Source organism: Ovis canadensis, chromosome 2 (genome assembly GCF_042477335.2).
Source record: "Ovis canadensis isolate MfBH-ARS-UI-01 breed Bighorn chromosome 2, ARS-UI_OviCan_v2, whole genome shotgun sequence".
Classification (NCBI taxonomy): Eukaryota; Metazoa; Chordata; class Mammalia; order Artiodactyla; family Bovidae; genus Ovis; species Ovis canadensis.
The window spans coordinates 33,607,975-33,627,437 of NC_091246.1; the positions used below are offsets into that span (position 1 = coordinate 33,607,975).

Genomic DNA, 19,463 nt, shown 5'->3' on the forward strand with positions numbered 1-19,463 from the left:
CTAGGAGTACTTTTTTGATCCAGATGTACTAACTGAAGGAGAGCTGGCCCCAAATGATAGATGTTGCCGAATTTGTGGGAAAATTGGACACTTCATGAAGGACTGTCCTATGAGGAGAAAGTAAGTGAACATTCAAAAGGGTGGTTTTGTTTTTATTTTCTTACTGTACCAGTTTTCAAATGAGGTTGTCTTGTACCAGGAAATAAAACTTATATTAAACCCAGAAGTTCTCAGATAACTTTGAGATTTTTTACAAGGAAAATGAAGTGATTTAAAACCTGACTCTAAGTCAGATGGCTAGGATTAACTTGAGCATACAGGAGACAGTCTTCCAGGCCTCATCCCTTTTCCTAATTTTGGGCACATCCCTAATCACCCCTTGATCATTTGGTTATTACACTCTCCAGCAAGGATGGAAGAGCAGAAGAGGAAACTGAAATTCTTCCATTTTACAGCAGTGAGAAGTCCAGAATCATTTCAGTCATTGAAAAGTAAAATGGGGGTGTTTTTTTTTTTTTAATCTCAGTTATATTTCTGATATACAATAACGAGTGTACTGTGTGGGAATTTAGACTCAGTAATACTGTACTGCACTATAGGACCCTTCACTTGTATGCATTTTAATTCTTACTAATTGTTGTGGTGACCTACTCGATTTGGTCATCATGCTTTCTTCTAATAATGTTTTCAGGAGGGCAGAGGGAGATGTTTTTGGTTGCTTGCTTGGGACATATTCTTGTTTTGTGGTGGTGGTATTTTTAAGTGGACGATAACATTCTCATTTAAAAACGTGATACTTAAATCACCATCTGGAATTTGAGGCTCTTATTTATTACTTTATTTTTTATTCAGATAATAGCCACTGATTCTGTAGGGCAAGGAAAAAATAATTTTGACAGTTTAAGAGCGCAAAACTCCTTGTAACCATTGTTCTGTTGTGAACCTAAAGTTTTATGTCTCAAGTTTCCAGCGCTAGTAAAGAATGCTGCTGCTGCTGCTGCTAAGTCACTTCAGTCGTGTCCAACTCTGTGCAACCCCATAGACAGCAGCCCACCAGTCTCCCTGTCCCTGGGATTCTCCAGGCAAGAACACTGGAGTGGGTTGCCATTTCCTTCTCCAGTGCATGAAAGTGAAAAGTGAAAGTGAAGTCGCTCAGTCGTGTCCGACTCTTAGTGACCCCTAGTGGGCCAGAAAGTTTTAAGAAATCGTGCCAAAGATAATTTGAGTTTCATTACATCAGTACCAGAGTAGGTATTAAATTAAGGAGTTCTGCTAATTGCAAAAACTGGTTTCATAGCATTAGAGTAATTGTGAAAATGAACAACTACACCCTTAAGCTCTGAGGGTACTTCTTAATACATTATTGACCAGAGACATATTAATGCCACAGGTGATAGTTTCTGCAGAAATCCCCCAGTCAAAAATGTGTTAGTAGAGAAGATGGGCTAAAATTCTTATTTTTCCCTCTGATGCCTTCTGTATCTAGTTGTCTCCTAAACCTAGAGGGGTCTTAATACTTTGTTAGGTTTCTGTTCAGATTTTCCTACTAGTATTATATCTTCTACAGAGTGAGGCGACGGCGAGATCAGGAAGATACCCTGAACCAAAGATACCCTGAGAACAAAGACAAAAGAAGCAAAGAAGATAAAGAAATTCAAAACAAGTACACAGAGAGAGAGGTATCCACAAAAGAAGATAAACCCATGCAGTGCACACCTCAGAAAGCCAAGCCAGTGAGGGCAGCTGCTGAGCCAGGGAGAGAGAAAATCCTCAGGCCGCCAGTGGAAAAGTGGAAGAGACAGGAGGACAAAGACTTAAGAGAAAAACGTTGTTTTATTTGTGGAAGAGAAGGGCACATTAAAAAGGAGTGCCCTCAGTTTAAAGGCTCTTCAGGTATGGATGCCCATCATGCCTTGATGTTTGCACTCACATCTCAAGGGAAATCTCTTTTTTAGGGTTCTTAACTATTTTAGTTATATGTACAGATCTATTTACTGGATAAGATTTTGTTTTTCAGAAGGTAAACCCACCTCCCCCATCTTTACTTCTAATTCTCTGTGTGTTTTTAAACACTTATTCCTGGTTTTTTAAGAGGCTTGTCAATCTGGTTAACTCTGATAAGTTTGGTTGACTTTTCAGATAAGATTATCAATGAATTGAAGACCTAGTAATCCCCAGTACTTAAAAAATGTAACTTAAGACAGGGATCCCCAATACCCCCCAGGCCATGGACCAGTACTGATCTGTGACCTGTTAGGAACCGGGCTGCACAGTGGAAAGTGAGCAGTGGGTGAGCAAGTGAAGCTTCATGTGCTGCTCTCCATCACTCCCCATGGCTTTCATTACCTCCCGGACTACCACCCTCCTGCCCCCCGTCCACCGCCCCCCAGCACCCAGTCCATGGAAAAATTGTCTTCCATGAAACTGATCCCTGGTACCAGAAAGGTTAGGGACTGCTGACCTAATTGACCAGAAAACAAGCTACCACTTACTTGAGCTTTCCCAGCTCAGTATGTACACTTCTGAGATGGAAGAGCCATGGGTAGGCGTAGCTGAAGTGATCTCAGGACACCATACTTTGTGTGCAGGAGCCACTTACATTGTTGTTTAAACACATGTGCTCACAGGCCTAAAAAGGGGAGTAGAAGAAGGGTGATACAGTTAACAGTGCCTCTACCTGCAGAGAATTACCTTTGCATTTCATCATTTTCTTCAGTGAGCATGGTTACTCTTAGAGTAAGGAAAAATGTATTTTCTGTCTATAGTTGAACATCATCCATAGATCTTGCCCCTGTGAGTTGTTGGATCTTAATCTGCTTTTTCTGTGAAATGGGTGAAGCATCCATTTGGGGCATATTTTTAACAGACTATTAAAAGTAAGGGTACCTTGAAGAGGGGAGGGTAACTTACAGTTTACAAGGCAGTTTATACACTCTCACTTTTTTTCTCAGAGCAAACCTGTGAAAGTGGATGAAATTTATTTAGCATAAAAATGAAACCCTGAGAAATAATGTTGCTTATTAAAGTAGTGACCCTGTTCGTGCCCTCAACTGTTAAGTGTTTATGGACAGCATAAAAAACGTCAGCACTGAAAGTTTCCTTAAAATACTCACTCTAGTCCTTGTCGTTCCTGGAACACTGATACCTCTCTTCCACTTTATGATACCATGTCAGCAATATAGTATCTCTTTTTTTAAGATAGGAAAGTTTTAGATCAGCCATCCTTATTTTTTTAAATGAGCTTTATATGAAAAATAAGTTCTTAAATTGTTTTATTATCAATTTTAAAATAGAATGTAAATGTTAATGGAATGTTTTTACAGCTTCAGCTTGTCCTACTTCTAAGGAATTCAAACTTTTATTGCCCTCACAAGGGACATATAGCAGAATAAAATGATGTTACAATTATATGGGTAAAATGTTTAAAAGAAATTAAAAGCAATAGCTAACTTTCATTGAGCACTTTCAGTGGGTCAGGCACTATTTAAGTGCTTTACATGTGTAAATTCATCTAATTTTCACCAGAGCCCCATTAACTGTGGTGTTATTTTGATATCCTCAGTTACAGATGAGGAAACTGTAAACAGTATATGTAGATAAGATGTAATACAGTCTCATCAAAATTCCTTTTGTAGGCTACCCTTCAGAACAGCTCACTATCTGCTTTTACTCAGAGCAGGAAGTACATGGGCATTGCCTTCCTCTTTGTTACAACAAAGTGGTGCAGGGATGCCCCTGCACTCCCCCAGCTTGGATGGATCTCTTCTTTCTAGCTAGTAGCAAGTTGTAAGTTGCCAGTAGTAAGTGGAGTAAATAAAATAAGTAAAGCTCTCAAAATAGTAAACGTAGGGAATTCCCTGGTGGTCAAGTGGTTTGAGCTTGGCACTTTTACTGCTGTGGGCCTGGGTTCAATCCCCGGTCAGGGAACTAAGATCCTACCAAAATTTTTAAAACAGAGCAATGATCCTGGCCATCTAGAGGGCAGCAGCCAATCAAGAGGGACAGGGGATGTCCTGGGACAGGGATGAGGTATTATCAAACATACAGAAAACACTAGAATCTTGGTTCCTTCAGACTGCTATGTTTTCATATTAAATCAAGTAGTCATAATGTAAAACAAAAAGAGGAGGGGCTTCCCTGGTATCTCAGACAGTAAAGAATCTGCCTGCAATGCAGGAGACCTGGGTTCAATTCCTGGGTCAAGAAGATCCCCTGGAGAAGGGAATGGCTACCCCCTCCAGTATTCTTGCCAGGAGAATTCCAGAACAGCCTGGCAGGCTACAGTCCATAGGGACAGAGGATCAGACACAACTGAGCGACTAACACACACACAGTAAAAAGAATTAAAAGAGGAGTGGGGCTAAAGTATGGTGAATTTCCTCCAATAGCAATTAAAAATAATCAGCTTTTGTCTAAAGATTATGTTCTTCCATCTCATTTCTTCTAATACATTAGAATTTTGTCCACATAATATTTTGAGTAGAGCTTCTGTCATCTCAACAGAAAATCTTTCTGTGAAAGTTTGAAACAGGGCCACTGCTTTCAATTTAAAGTAGGAACAAAAAGTGCTCATTTCTTTCTCAGGTCTGTCTAAATCAGATTGTGTATTTGGATCCCCTTCTTCATCTAACCCTTTGAGACCAGCTGGCACATTTGTTCAGGTAAACCTAGCTCAGACCTGAGCAGGAAACCCTCCCATCTCTGCCTCTCCCGCAAACACTCTGAGCACAGGCAGCTCTGGGCCATTTGCTCGGGAGGGGCTGGGCAGTTCAGGTGGCTCCTCTGCTCTGCCCAAGGTGCCGTGTGCGGTGAGCTTGCTGTGCACCGGCTGCCGGGCGTGTCTTTCGGGGTCCTGCAGATGTGTCTTGCTTGTCGATTAACTTGCAAAGTTCTGCCACCCACATGCCTAATTTCAGCTCTCCTTGGATTTGGTTACAGTTTTCAGACTGTTGCGGATGCTGTTCCTTTCGACTTTGTAAACCAGTCTATTTCGTTTTTTAGGCAGTGCTTTTACATGAAGACCAAAAGAAACAAAAAACATCTATATTTTTGAGTCCCCAGTCAGGTATGTGGGTTTTTAAAAAAACAAATGTGTGTTGTTTTATTTACTGCATAGTGTACCACATGCCTTTTGAGGTACTTCCTTTGAATAAGTGGTTTTAACAGCGATTGGACATTAGAATAACTTGGGGAGCTTTTAAAAAACACTTGCCCTGCCCCCACTTTTCATTTCCTAAATCAGATTCTTCAAGGGTTAGGCTTAAGCCTGTTTGTTTGTTTTTTTTTAATTTTCTAGGTGATTCTTACACCATTCTTGAATAGGAACCATAGTCTCCAATTATTTGTTTCTCTTCTACACTTTTTGTTTCTGCTTTGAAATTGCCACTGTCTTGTCAGCAGTATATTCTCCTCATGGAGATTATTTGCCACCAAAGAAAGTAATTGTGGGCCTGAACACTCTGTCTCAACTATGTCATTTACTGGTTCCTTCAGCAAATAGTAAGCCACACCTCCCACCCATCCGCCCCTTCCAAGTGTGGAGTGTGGGCCTAAATACTGAAGATAAAAGCCCCTTCTCTCATTTACTCTGCCTTCTTGTCAGAAAAGAGACAGACATATTTATTTCATGTAGCCACAGATGTTAAGAAATATAAAGAAGGAAAAGGAAAAGAGAATGTTGGGAAGGAGGCAGCCTCTGATAAAGTAACATTTCAGCAAAGAAAGTAAAAGGAAGAACTTGGATTTAGACTCTTACAACAGAGCTGAAAACAGTTTTGTCCCAAGTGGTGACGCTAAGCCGGATGAGGGAGAGGAGGGTAACTGGAGGTGAGGTCAGGGTACACGACTGTGGGTCACACAGCTCCTTCAGCAGTGGTAGAGATGGTTTTTTTCCTCTATATGAGATGGCAGCTGTTGGAGGCAAAGGAGTGGTAAAATTGTCTTAAAATGTTCACTATGACTGCTGAGGAGGCAAGGGTGAAAAACCAATAAGGAGGCTCCTTCTTCTGTAGTTCAGGGTAGAAATGAGGACAGCTTGGACAGGGGTGGAAGGGATGGAAGTGAGGTCTGCTCGTGTTCCTGGAGACTTTAAAGGTAGCGCCGACATGATCATTGATGAGTTGGATTATAAGACATGACAGAAAATCATGAGATTTTGAGACTCAGAGTTGACACTGTGATTTTTCGTTCTGAGCAGCTAGAAGAGTGAAGTTTGAATTTCCTGTGCTGAGGAACCATCAGGAAGAACAGATTATGGGGAGACATAGAGTTCAGCTTTAAATGTGTAAGTTTTAAGAGACCTGCTAGATATTGTGGTAGAGGTGTTGAATAGCCAAGTAGATAATAGGAAAGAGCCTGGCATTTAGAGCAGAAGTCCCATCTGCAAATATAAATTTGAGGATGATCAGTATGTAATTGATAGTAGTTAAGCCCTGGATCTGACTGCAATCACGTAGGAAATACAGGCAGATAGAAAAGCATGTAGAGGCTTAGGCAAAATAAACCAAGGAGACAGAAACACACCCCCAGAAAAGAATGTTTAACAGTGGGGATGGAGAAGCAGCGAGTTTGATCTTTTAATGGAGTTTTAATGGAGAAAGTGCCTCAAAGAGGGGGCAGTTGGCTTTGTGCAAATTGCTTCTGATAGGCCTGTTCAACAAGGACTGAGAATGCTGCATTTTATTTGGCAAAACAGAAGTCCCTCACTGTGACTTTGAAAAGAGCCGTTTCTTTGAAATAGGGGTAGAAAAACCTGATTGTAGGGAGTTGTGCTGAGAAGTGCTGGAAGAATTGTAGGGTACCTGACCTCAGCTATGGCTGCATAGTGCCAGGGCCCCCATCCCTACCCAGTCCCCCCAGGCCCAAGGAAAGATGCTAAAAGGGAGGGGAAAATAGGATGCTATGAAGGCCTTTCTTGGTGTTTCAAGAGTAGTTTTAATCCTGAAATAGAAGGGAGAAATTTGAGGAGTAAAAGAAAAATCAAAGTAACATATAATGAATCACTTTTTCAGCTTTTTTTTTTTAAGGGGATGAAACTATAAATCATGATGCAAACAGCTGGCCTTTAGATACTTAACTAGTTTTGTTTAGTATCTCTTTCTCTTCCTCTCTAATTTTCAATAAAGTAGGATTAAAGAAGGGAAATTGTTTTTAAAAAAATAGAGCATGTGTACTCTTTAAGCTGATTGTATAGGTGATGAGAAAAGTTTTTGAAATTTTAAAAGCTTCATTGATAAAACCTGACAGTTTTATAATGTAAAACAAGCTGCCTATTTTGTGGTCAGCTTTTACGTGTTGTATGTTATTGCTAAGGTGCAAACAATGTTTGCTTGTAGATTGGAGAGCTGCCTGTGTTAGTTATAAAGAATGAAGAGGCTAAGCCGTTCCATCAGGTGTCAGTTTCTGAGAAAGAGTGCCTCCAGAGCCTCGGCAGCCTCCCCAGCCCCACAGCAGATAGAGCTCTTCCCTGCTGTCACCAGCCCAGGCTGCAATAAGCCAGGGCACAGTGGTCTCACCCTGGGAAAGCTAAGGAAGCTCCAGGCGAAGGGCATTTGGTTGTCTCTACTTTGAATCTTAACAAGGAAAATAAATTGAATTATTAAATTATTTAGGTACTTCTGTTTCTGTTAGTACCAAGATGAATTATCTCAAGTATATAAAATGATCTACTTAGAAATAGGCATTTATTTTTATAATATGTGAATATTTTACAGTTTTGTTTTTTTAATATTGGGAAAAACATTCGAAATGGCATGAAGTTTCTCTACAATCAGACTGAGGTAGAATATCCCAAAGAGAAACAGAAATCTTCAAAGAATTGTCACCCTTACCCAAGAGGGGAACATGGTATTCATGAAAGGTGAAGACATAGGAGATTCTGTAAGAACAGGCAAGAGCAGCTCTTTCCTGGGAAGGTTTTGTAATTGTTCTCATTAGAATGCATGGACTTAAAAATAAGAAAAGTTCTACTGGGAAAACCCTCAAAATGAAATAGAGTGAAATGAGAATGAGGTCTGTTCTGAGAGGATTTGATTGACAGTGGGAGTAGCCATGAAACATGGATGAGGAGATTGACAAGCTGCTCTGGAAGCTGCTTCAGCAAGTGAAAGTGTTTTGGAGACAAAGTCCACTGCAGTTTGTGGGGTTGTTTCCCATAGATCCTCTGAGAGTTTGAAGGTCACATAGTTACCAGATGTAAAGCCAAAAGACTTGCTTTTACAAGCTTCAGCCTTGAATAGGCATTTCCAGAACACTTTACTTAAGAAAATACTGGTCCTTACTTAGTTGAGATTTGTTTTGTCAAAGATAAGATGTTTATGAATATCAGCTTTGCCGTCAGATTGCATGGTGTGATTTCTAGCTTTGTGATCTTATCCTCCATTGCTTCAGTTTCCTCATCTGTTAAAGGGGATAATAATAATACTTATCTTGTAGGACTGTTGCAAAATCTATGTAAAAGCACTTAGAACAGTACCTGCATGATGTGAGAGCAGAGGTTGGTGGGCGCCAGTGGCGTTTGGTGTTCTGCAGGACATCTGTCAGCATTGCTTCTGCTAAAGATTTTACGCATCTTGAAAGTAAAATGTTAATATAACTTCTTAAGTGGGGGAAAGGTACAGATGTTAGACGTATACCTGGAAATGGCAATACCAATTGACAGGTTAGGATTTCAATAAATTATCTTCTGAGTGAAAGATTTACATATTTATAAATCTTTTGAGTAACCATAAAATTTAAGCTTACTACAGAAAAAAAAAAGTTATTGCAATAAATAAGGTTTGCTTTCTACCAGAAAAAAAAAATTATAGGTGGTTAAAACTTATCTTTTCTAATAAACTCTTCAAGTTAATGACAATTGTTAATACTGTCAGATTTATCCATGAAAAATTTATACAAGTTATGTATGTTGTTATGTGAAATGTCTCAACATTAAGTAGGATTAAGTTTCCAGAAAGCTCTTTCTTTTCACAGACTTTATTTATTTGTGATGCATGGGTGGTTTCCTAAGGAGAAGCTGCTAGTGTGTACAGCCCCTGTTCTTCCGCAATAGCTGAATTGACCTTAGAAGAAAGAGGTGAGCTCCTCTGAGCTCCAGGTGTCCCGTTTATAAAATTGGCAAAAGCACCATCTGTCTCGTGCTGCTGTGCTAAAAGCAGCCACCCACATCAGATAATCAACCAAGTTCTCTTTCCTCTCCTGATACTTCCTCCATTCCACTAAGCTACATATAGTTCCTGACTCTCAAATGAGACAGCAGTAGATAGAAAATCCCACAAGTTTCCTCCCTCCGTCACATACACACAGCTAACAGTGCCTTAGATGTTCAGTAAGTTTTATTGATTAGAGGTGGACCCATTTTGACAGAGTAAAGAAGAGTGGGAGAGTGATCAAGAACAAGAGCTTTAAAGTCAGACTTACTCTAGTTTGACATCCAGTCCAATCATTTACTAGCTCCATTACCTCTGTCAAGTTAGTGGACCTCTCTGCCTCAGTTTCCTTGTCCATAAATTGGGGCTAATAGCTCACAGGGCAACTGTAAGGATTAGTTTCATATATGTAAAGCCCTTAACACCATATCTGGCACACATCACTCGATAAATTATTATTACTCTTACTGCTGTAGATAACAAAGTCTCCAACTATGCTCTAACTTCTAGGACAAATATATAATGGAAATTTTTAACAAAAGAAGAGTATGTGGAGATTGAAGAACCATAGTCATAAACCGTTCGATATGAGAATCTCAAGAAACTAACATTTTTCTATTGCTTAATCTACTGTTTATTGGAAAGAAAATTATTTTTCAAAAGAAACTACCTCTGTGTCTTTGTTTATTCCATTTTAATCCAAGGGTTTGAAATCTTAAATATTGGAGATGCTATAAGAGATTGGTTAATATCTTTTCTCCTTTATGATAATGTATACTTTTTTCCTTGACCAGAATGTTAAAGTTTACTTATTAAAACAAAAGCACAGTAGTCTTTATGATAGCAAATTTAAAATAATAGAAGCACTTTTTGAAAACCATATGGGGAAGATCTTATTATCAGTGAATATATGGATCATTGTTTTCCATACCCTTCTTGATATTCCAGTATATGAACATACATTATGTATTTAACTATTCTTTATTAATGGAACTAGTTCTCTTCAAATGTTTGTTATATCAGTGTCTTCAAAACTTTTTTGCTTGCATACTCGCTCCCAAAATGTTGAACCACCCATATATCTCCTTGTATGTATTTAAGTTGACATTTCAGTTTTTCATCATAGTTGCAAAACATATAATTTCTGGAGGTTTTTTTTTAAAATATTGGCACTTTTAAAGCAAAACTTTTAAATCAGTCTTTTTAAATGTATCAAATGAAATATAAATATTATTGCAGAAATTTTACATCTTTTTTTTTCTCCTTGAATTCTTTTGTTTCACTTCCATGGAATTTTATCTTAAGATGATATATTTTTATCATATATATTTCAAGCATTTTATTGACTGGCCACAAAAGTGTTCATATAAATTGAATTTTTCAGCTTTTTGTTAAATCTCAAAGTGTAAAAATGTCTTCTAAATTGTTTTTTTAGTTGTTAGAAGAATATAATTGACCAAAACCAATGTTACAAATTTTGATTAAAAATTGCTTCCTGTGTTTACTTACTGAAAATGACTGTCATTTAATTAGGTGAGATTTTTATCCCATGCATTCATTTATCTTTGGAGTAGTACTACTTACTGCATGAATGAAACAGTGAATCATTTCTATTCCTAATCTTTTTGTTTATACTTCATAAACATTGTGAAGCCTCATTAGTCTTTATAATGGCAAATTAAAAGGGATAGAAATAGGTTTTGGAGTCTGGGAGGGAAAGAGACACAACAGTGCCACTCAGTTATTTCCATTCCTTTTTAATCAAATCACCAAAAAATCGCATAAATCAGAAGTTATTCTGATGGTCATCAGCTATCAGTGTAATTTTATGAAAGCTAAAAATTTGGGCTTTTATTAGATGTATTCCCATTTTGCTACAGATCCCAGCATTTTGTGTGCTTCTCTGCTTCCCAAGGCTTTTTTTTTTTCACCCTCGGGTAATGTGCCACATTAAGAGGTGAATGGTTAGAACACACGTGTCTCTCTCTCTGTGTCTTGTGAAAGAGTAAAGAGAAAGTGGTATGATTCCTGAGAACCACCCCAAAGCCTGGTCCACAAAGACATTCTCAGAAAAAACTCAGATAAAAATTGAAGCACTGTGGTCAGCTCTCTTAAAACTCTACCCACTTGTCCTCTTAAGCTATTCAGGAATAGCTTAATACCATGTACCCAAGGTTGAAGACCACTGTCTATATAAAACACTGCAATGTCAGTTTGCATATTTGTGTAGTTATTTCCTCAGGATAAATTTCCACTTAGAAGAATAATAGATTTAAAAGCAACCATATTTTGACAGTGATACCACTAATGCCACATTGCGATTGTGGACAGTTTCAGAGAGTCAGTCACAATTTTTCCATATCCTTGCTTCATTGAAGATAGTCTTTTTTTGCCAGTCTGCTTGAAGTTCTGTTATTACCATTGAATGCTAACAATTTCCCACATTTTCATTTGTGTTTCTTCATGTTACATCTTGGTATTTTTGAGTGTTCATTTTTGTCTTCAGTTCTTTCTACTTAGAAATTTATTCATGCTTTGTCAAATATGTTATAGTATCCTTCGTCACCAGTTTATTATTTTTTCTACCTCATTTATGATTTATTTTGCCATGCATACATTTGTTTTAGTAGTTTAATCCAGCCAACTTTATGGTAGTTTCAAGTCATGCTTATACATTTTTAAGAATTTCATGTTCTTCCTCCAGATTACATAAAAATTCATATTTTATTTATAGTAGTTTTATCTTTTTTTCTTAACTGAACCATGTGGCATCCAAGTTCTTAGTTCCCAACCAGGGGATCAAACCCTGCAGTGGAAGCAGAGTCCCAACCACTGAACCAGGGAAGGCCCATAGTTTTATCTTTGTATGTGTGAATTTTTTTACATGAAGCTTCTTCAGGTATGTTGAGATTTTTAAATACATATATACACACACACCCATATATATATACATATACATATATGTATATATATGTATACAGGGGATTACATGTTTATGTGATAAGTAATAAAACTATAAGTATTATTCTTAGAACAGTTTTTTAACATTTGGGCAAAAAAATTTTTTAAGATCTAAATAATATAACAACAACTCATCTACTAGAGAATTGGCTTTATTTTTTCATATTTTCTTTTCAATCATTTATTATTAATAAGAATTCAGGTACCCATTCTTTACATATGTACCCTTTAACATATATATCCTTTAATATACATATCCTTGGTGAATTTTTAAATGTAAATGACTCACACTATATCATATGAATCTTTTACAACTTGATTTTTATATCCAACAAAATGATTTTGAAATTTATATATGTTGTGTATGGATTTAGTCTCAGTATTGCATCGTATAAATACAGAATACTTTATGTAAAATCACCTAGTACATGTGCATTTAGACTATGTCTGATATTTCGCTGTTAGAAGCAGTGTTGTAGTGAGCACTCTTGTGTGAGTCTTCTTGAGCATATTTGAGAGATTCTGTAGGATTTGAGTTCCTAGAAATCAATTTGTTGTGTCGCAGAGCATTTTCATATGTGCATATGTGCCTTTTCAACTTAGTTAGGTACTGTCAGATACCCCCTCATTGGCTGAAACAGTTGCCACTTACATCAGCAGTGTTTATTCATACAATATGAGTGAAAAAAACACTGTGGTGTTCTAATGGATATTTTTTTTTACCCTGGTGATCCTAAGCATCTTTTTATATGCTTACTGGCTGTGAAGACCATGTATTTATTATTACATACATTCTAAATATTTTCCTCCAATATATCTTGTCTTACACCACTTCAGTTTTTAATTTTGAGATAATTAGATGATCGGTTTTCATGAACATGTGATTCATGATTTTAGGGTTGTCTTTCAGAAATTGTTCCCTCACCTGAAGTTGTAAAGATATCCATCTATATTTTTTTTCTAATAGCTTTAAAACTTTATTTTTCTTATTTAGATCTTTATTCTATCTGGTTGTATGTAGAGTATGAGATACTGACATAAATTTTTGTCCCTTAAGTGAAAAGCCTTTCCTCAGTACTCATGCAGTTTAGAATGTCAAAGACAGATATTTTTGATCAGTAGACTCTATGTGGTATGAATATGGTATTTATACTCAGAGTGCTTTGATTCTTCCTGTCATATCACTGATTTTTCACTGTGAGTTGACTCTCGGGATATCTTGCTTTGGAAAGTTTGCTTTTGAGGGGACATAAGTTTGTTTGCATACTTAATAAGTTGACTTTGGACATTTTAGAAAGTATAGTTTAGGCAAATTGGAAGTAAAAGCCATTTATACTTGTTCCATTTTAGAGCATTAACTATTTGAGTTTGAAGATAAAATCTTCCCATCTTTTTACATCAATGTAATGATAATAGTTAGCATTAACTGAGCACTTTCTATGTGCCAGGTACTGTGCAGTTATTTTACCTATATTAATTTATTTAATCTTCACAATAACTCCAAGGGGATGGGTATTATTGTCTTCATTTTACAGATAAGCAAAATGAGGCAATACATATCTGATTAGTGGTGTTTTTCAAATGTGTTTTTTTGTTAATTTTTTGTTTTAATGAAAATACTATTCATGAGGATTTATAACCTTCATTTTTCATGTTATTAAGTACCCTCTGCATACCTAATATGTTACTGTGTTTATAATATAATTAGGCATATCACAAGTTTTGGACATGTGAGTTTTTGCATACTTTACAAGGTTTCTGTGGTTTATATGAATATTCCTTTAGCAAAGTTTGTGCACACCTGCCTGTCCTTCTGCTCTTTCAGCAGTTAGTGGTTAAGAATTAACCCCTTGTTTCACTTTGCATTTCTTTGCATTCCCACTGATACTAATTTTTATCTATTTACATGCTTTCTTTTCTCTTTCATATGTTGCTTTTTCTTTCACCAGCTGTCTATTAGTGTTTGTCTTTTTTCTGTGGATTTGTAGTTTCTTTAGTGCTAAGAATAGAAAGCCCTTTTAATAAGTAAAGCATAATGTGGTATACTTAGGAAACTCTTTCCCCACTCCAGAATATTCACTACCTCTTATACTTTGACTCTCTCATATTTAATTCTTAATTCATTTGAAATTAGGTGAGGAGGAAAAGTATGATGTGAGGAAGGGAACTTATCTATCCCTTTCCTTCCAAAATTACTTGTTTGACACAATACCAGTTATTGAACAATCCATACTTTGCACCATTGGTTTAAAATGTGTATATCCTTTGTTAGATACTACTTTCTTGTAAGTAATCATTTAAGAAATTGTCAGTTTTCTTGTTTCATTGAACTATTTGTTTGACTCCAGAACAAAATTTATTAACTGTTCTGTGGTGTGCATGTAATTAGCAGTCCTCATTTCTGTCCTACAGCTGTAAATACAATAAATTTCGTTTTTTCTTTTAAATCAATAAGTTATGGCTACCATGTCACCATTTACAGCTTCATGTCTGCAGAGGAATGACTCGAGATATTTATTTCTGACCAAAGAATTCTTTGGAGTTTATTCTGTTTGGTTGCAGATGCCAAGCAGAGCTTTAAAAAGTTCTCCTGGCCTCTGTACCAGTATGTAGTGAGCATGCATGTCATAACATGACGTCACTCTAGCAGCTCATCTGCGTTTAGAAAGATTATGACGAGGCTTTTGTTATACCTTTTTATATCTAGCCAGATGACTTGATTCAAAACAAGTGACAAGTATGAGGTTTCTGTAAATAATTAACCATAAGAAGTAATTGTATAGCATTTATGATACAGTGAGGCCTGTTTCATTTATGTTGGGTTTTGTTTTTTCCCCTCCTCTAGGTAGCCTTTCCAGTAAATATATGACTCAGGGAAAAGCCTCAGCGAAGAGGACCCAGCAGGAATCATGAGGGAAGGAAAATGCCGCATTCTAAATGGCCACTCAGGCGTTCCTATTCACTTTGAAAATTAGGTTCATTTCACAGGACACAGCAGCATAGATCAGGCTTCAACTTAACATTTAAGGGAAATGTCAGATTTTTTTAACTTAATGAAATTGTTAATGAGGAAAAAAATGTTTAATATAGTCTTACCTACTACAGATCCCTATAGATTTAAGGATTTTAATAGAAAGCCATGATGTATGTATTTAAGACAGGTTTTAAAAAAAAAAATGTAACTATGGGCCAGTATTCATTGAATACAGTTTCAAGCTTTTTAATTATTTCGAAGCACACTAAAAATAGTGGGCTGATAAACTCCAAGTAAATTAATCCTTTTTTTCCTTTATAAATCCTTTTTGTTTGTTAAAGAGGGGAAATTATATTTATTGTTGTCAACTGAATCCTTGTGTGAAAGCGTGTCAAACGTGTGAACTGCTACTGCTGTATTTACGATTTACAAACCTTATTTTATTGATATTTGTAGAATTGATAACGTGAACATGAGTACCTATTATGTGAGCCTCCTACAGATGAGCAGTGCCACTGAAGGGCTTTTGGTTTTTTTCCCTCTCTAACTTTAAGTTGACATATAACTACTATGGTCATAAAAATGAAGTAAGGAAAACAAGAGTCCTGTTTGCTGCTAAAAACATTTGCAAAGGAAAAATGACAAAATAAAAGTAATTTTTACTTTTTATGATACTCCAAAATCAGGGTGGATGACTTTTAAAATCCCTGATGATTAAAGAGGCTATCTCTGCCAATCACAAGTTTGATTGGTATCATTTTGATCTGACTGGAGCCTTCATGGAACTGTTTCTCTAATTCATGAGCCCTTCAGAAATGGTCAGAACCATGCCTCGGATTATCATTTTGAAATAAAATCAAGATTTCAACCTGTAATTTTATCCATCTTACTTTCCAATGAGAGTCCTAAATTTCATGAGGAAACTAGGTGAAGGATTAAGGGCGGTACAGCTCTGCTCCCCTTTATTCCACGCTCCATCTCCATGTGCTCGTGCTGTCTGGTGTTCACTGCCAGCCAGTGCCTGCCAAGTCCCGGGAGTGTGCAGATGAGTCACACAGACTTAAGGGCATGAATGTATAGGGAGGGCTGCTGAGGGTGCTTGCTGGGCAAGCGTTCCCAGATAGAAGAGGGCTTGAAAGGAGCATACCTGTATGCTTTTCTTTTAAACAAATTCCTTGAAGACATTTTCCAGCTAAAGAAGAATCATATCAAAATTAACTTTATTTATTTGGGGTGGAGGCGGGTGGGGGGGGGGGGCGCTTCCCAGAGGACTCAGTGGGTAAAGAATCGGCCGGCAGTGCAGGAGACACAGGTTCGATCCCTGGGTCAGGAAGATCCCCTGGAGGAGGGCATGGCAACCCACTCCAGTAACCTTGCCTGGAGAATCCCATGGACAGAGGAGCCTGGTGGGCTACAATCCATAGGGTCACAGAGTCTGACACAATTGAAGCCACTTAGCCTGCACGCGTGCACACATTTTATTTTTTGGCTGCGTGGCTCTGCAAAGTCAACTGGACATAAAATTCTCGTCACTTTCTTTGAAAAGATTTGATACCATTCTATTGTCTTCTGGCATAGTCACAGAAGACTACAGCCAATCTTATTTTTGTTCCCTTATAGGTTTTATTTTTCTGTTTGGATGCTTCTGTGTTTATTTCTCCTTACACCTTTTGTATCAAACAAAGGTTTGACATTAACTTTTGTCTGAAACAAAAGTGAATCCAGTGTCTCTCCCCACCTAAGTATTGTTTCTCTTAGAATATATCTTTTTCATAATTTTATTTCTCAGAAATTTTTTTTTTCCTCAAATGCCTCTCCTAATCATCTCTTTCCTTTCTGTTGGGAAAACTTGTCAAGCTTGATCTCCATGTGACTGGCTTAATTTTTAGTGTCATTCTGCCATTTCTCACATCAGTTTTTTGTTACTGTACTTTTAATTTTCTTGAACTTACCTAACCTACCACCCATCACCTTCCTGTTCCTGTCTTTTAGTTTTTTCTTATCTTCCTTTTCAGGATGCCATATTTTCATATATCCTTTTAAGAATATTTAAAAGTTCCCTACATTTTATTCTGATTCCTAGAGTAGATTCTGTCCAACGAATTTGATAGCTTTTTCAAGTCCTCACACTGAATCATTGGGACAGTGATGAGTGCTTGCCAGCAGACCTGGATAATGTGTTGCCCTTGGTTCTTCACTCCCTTTACTTGGGTGCTTGTCCCAGCCCCTTCTCAGCACCCCAGCTAGGGGAAAGGTACATCTGTTCCATGTCGAGTCCAGTTTCCAGGGCGTGGCTATCTTGCAAATGCAGCTGGCCTGTCTCTTACAAGCTCCAAAAATGCCCCACTACCAGGGTTCTCCCTTCCTCTTTCTCTCAAACAAAAATATTGAAATCCATTTTAATACCCCCAGTCTGCACTTTTTAATCTCTTGCTGAGTGTTCACAATAGCAGCAGTATGCACAGTCAGAGGTACTATTAAGGTGTTCTGAGATACTTCAATTTATTTAAAATAAATATATTACCCTAGTGGAAAAAATCCTGTGTAGGTAAGTCAATAGGGTTCATGTTACAGGCAGAAAATTGTTGAAAAAGCTAACAATTTAACAAACCTCTCTAAAACTGCAAAGATGTGCTCAGTACTTATTTTTCCTTCTAAAGCCAGCTTATTTGGATAGCAGCAGTCAAGAATTTAGCAACTTTGCACTGACTGGAATTCTCGGCTTAATTAGGTTCTGGCTCTGCCATTTTTGTAGCTGAAGAGTGTAGAAAATCCCCCTGACCTCTAAGCAGTTCATTTTCCTTGCCTGCAAAATGGAAATCATACCTGCCCTTCCACAGTAGTGAAGATCCAGTGCAGTCTTACCCAGAGGACACTTTAATGTATAGAACCCTGAAATTAAATCCTGAAGTGCAGTGTTGAACATTTCCCCATTGTAAGTTTTTAACCTACTAGTGGAAATCTAGACGTGGTTATACCTTGCAGCCACTTCCAAATACATGCCTTATTTTGACCCCACAGGACAGCTGCTGCTCTGAGATAAGCACACAGTTTTTACATAGTCATGAAGACACTCTTCTAACATGTCAGTTTCTTTCAGGGATCTGCACCAGTTTCAAATAACATGAGGTATACCTCATCCACTGACAAATAGATTATGTGATTGAGTATGTACATGCAAAACAGCCAACAAGTTAAAAACTGAGCTGTTCAGTCCAGTTGCTAAGTTCTGTCTCACTTTGTGACCCCATGAACTGTAGCACACCAGGGTCCCCTGTCCTTCACTACCTCCCAGAGATTGCACAAATTCATGTCCATTGAGTTGGTGATAGTATATAAAAACTGAGTAGTGTATTAAATATTAGGTTGGTGAAAAAGTAATTGTGATTTTGGACCTTGAATTTTAAATTATTATAACTAGGCTCAAACATCTTAATCAGAATAGGAACCATTACAATCAACACAGTTTTGCCAACAAATAAGTTTGTTTACTCCTGTAGCATAAAAATCCATCCTTTGGGATTCAATGAACTCTTGCAAAGCATTTCCTGCATCCTGAGGGTTGTGTAAGTGTTTTCCCTGCAAAAAGTTACCATGATACTTGAAGACGTAGTTGGTTGCTGAGAGGTCAGGTGAATATGGTCAGTGAGGCAAAACGTCATAGCCCAGTTTGTTCAACTTTTGAAGTTATTGGTTGTGAGACATGAATTGTCATGGGGAAGAACTGAGTGCTTTCTGTTGACCAATGCTGGCTTCAAGTGGCTGCAGATGTTGCAGTTTTCAGTGCCTCTCATCAATTTGCTGAGTATATTTCTCAGATGTAATGGTTTCACCAGGATTCAGAAAGCTGTAGTGGATTAGACTGACAGCAGACCCGACCACCAAACAGATCATGACCCTTTTTTTGGTGCAAGCTTGCTTTGGAGCTTCTAGGTCCAACCACTGAGCTAGTCACCGCTGGTTGTATAAAATCCACTTTTCATCGCACGTCACAGTCTGATCCAGAAATGGTTCGGTACAGTTGCATAGAATAAGAGAAGACGACACTTCAAAAAGACAATTTTTTAAAATTTGCAGTCAGTTCCTGTGGCACCCACTTACTGAGCCTTTTCACCTTTCCAATTTGTTTCAATGCAGAATGACCATAGAACGATTGATGTTGAGTTCTTGGGCAACTTCTCATGTAAGAGGATCAGCTTCGATAATGCTCTCAATTGGTCGTTGTCAGCTTCTGATTGCTGGCCACTGCTTTCCTCATCTTCAAGGCTCTGGTCTCCTTTGCAAAACTTCTTGACCCACCACTGCCCTACATGTTCATTAGCAGTTCCTGAGCCAAAGGTGGTATTGATACTGCGAGTTGTCTCTGCTGCTTTACGACCCAT

General features: G+C 37.6%; 1 protein-coding gene across 33 annotated transcripts in view; it reads left to right on the forward strand.

The window, feature by feature from the left end:
• The window catches only part of TUT7 (terminal uridylyl transferase 7), a 58,551-nt gene extending 42,595 nt beyond the window's left edge, over positions 1–15,956 (forward strand). For 5 of the 33 annotated variants that reach the window (XM_069575762.1, XM_069575779.1, XM_069575764.1 and 2 more), the window contains 6 exons: positions 5–120; positions 1,568–1,893; positions 4,585–4,661; positions 5,002–5,065; positions 6,197–6,283; positions 14,953–15,956. In XM_069575762.1, coding sequence (XP_069431863.1) covers positions 5–120; positions 1,568–1,893; positions 4,585–4,661; positions 5,002–5,065; positions 6,197–6,279 — 666 coding nt within the window. In that variant the 3' untranslated portion in view covers positions 6,280–6,283; positions 14,953–15,956. Of the gene's footprint in view, positions 1–4; positions 121–1,567; positions 1,894–4,584; positions 4,662–5,001; positions 5,066–6,196; positions 6,284–9,656; positions 10,662–14,952 lie in introns of those variants that run through there. The other 28 variants (XM_069575767.1, XM_069575781.1, XM_069575770.1 and 25 more) reach the window with 12 other exon arrangements.
• Positions 15,957–19,463: the final 3,507 nt, after the last annotated feature.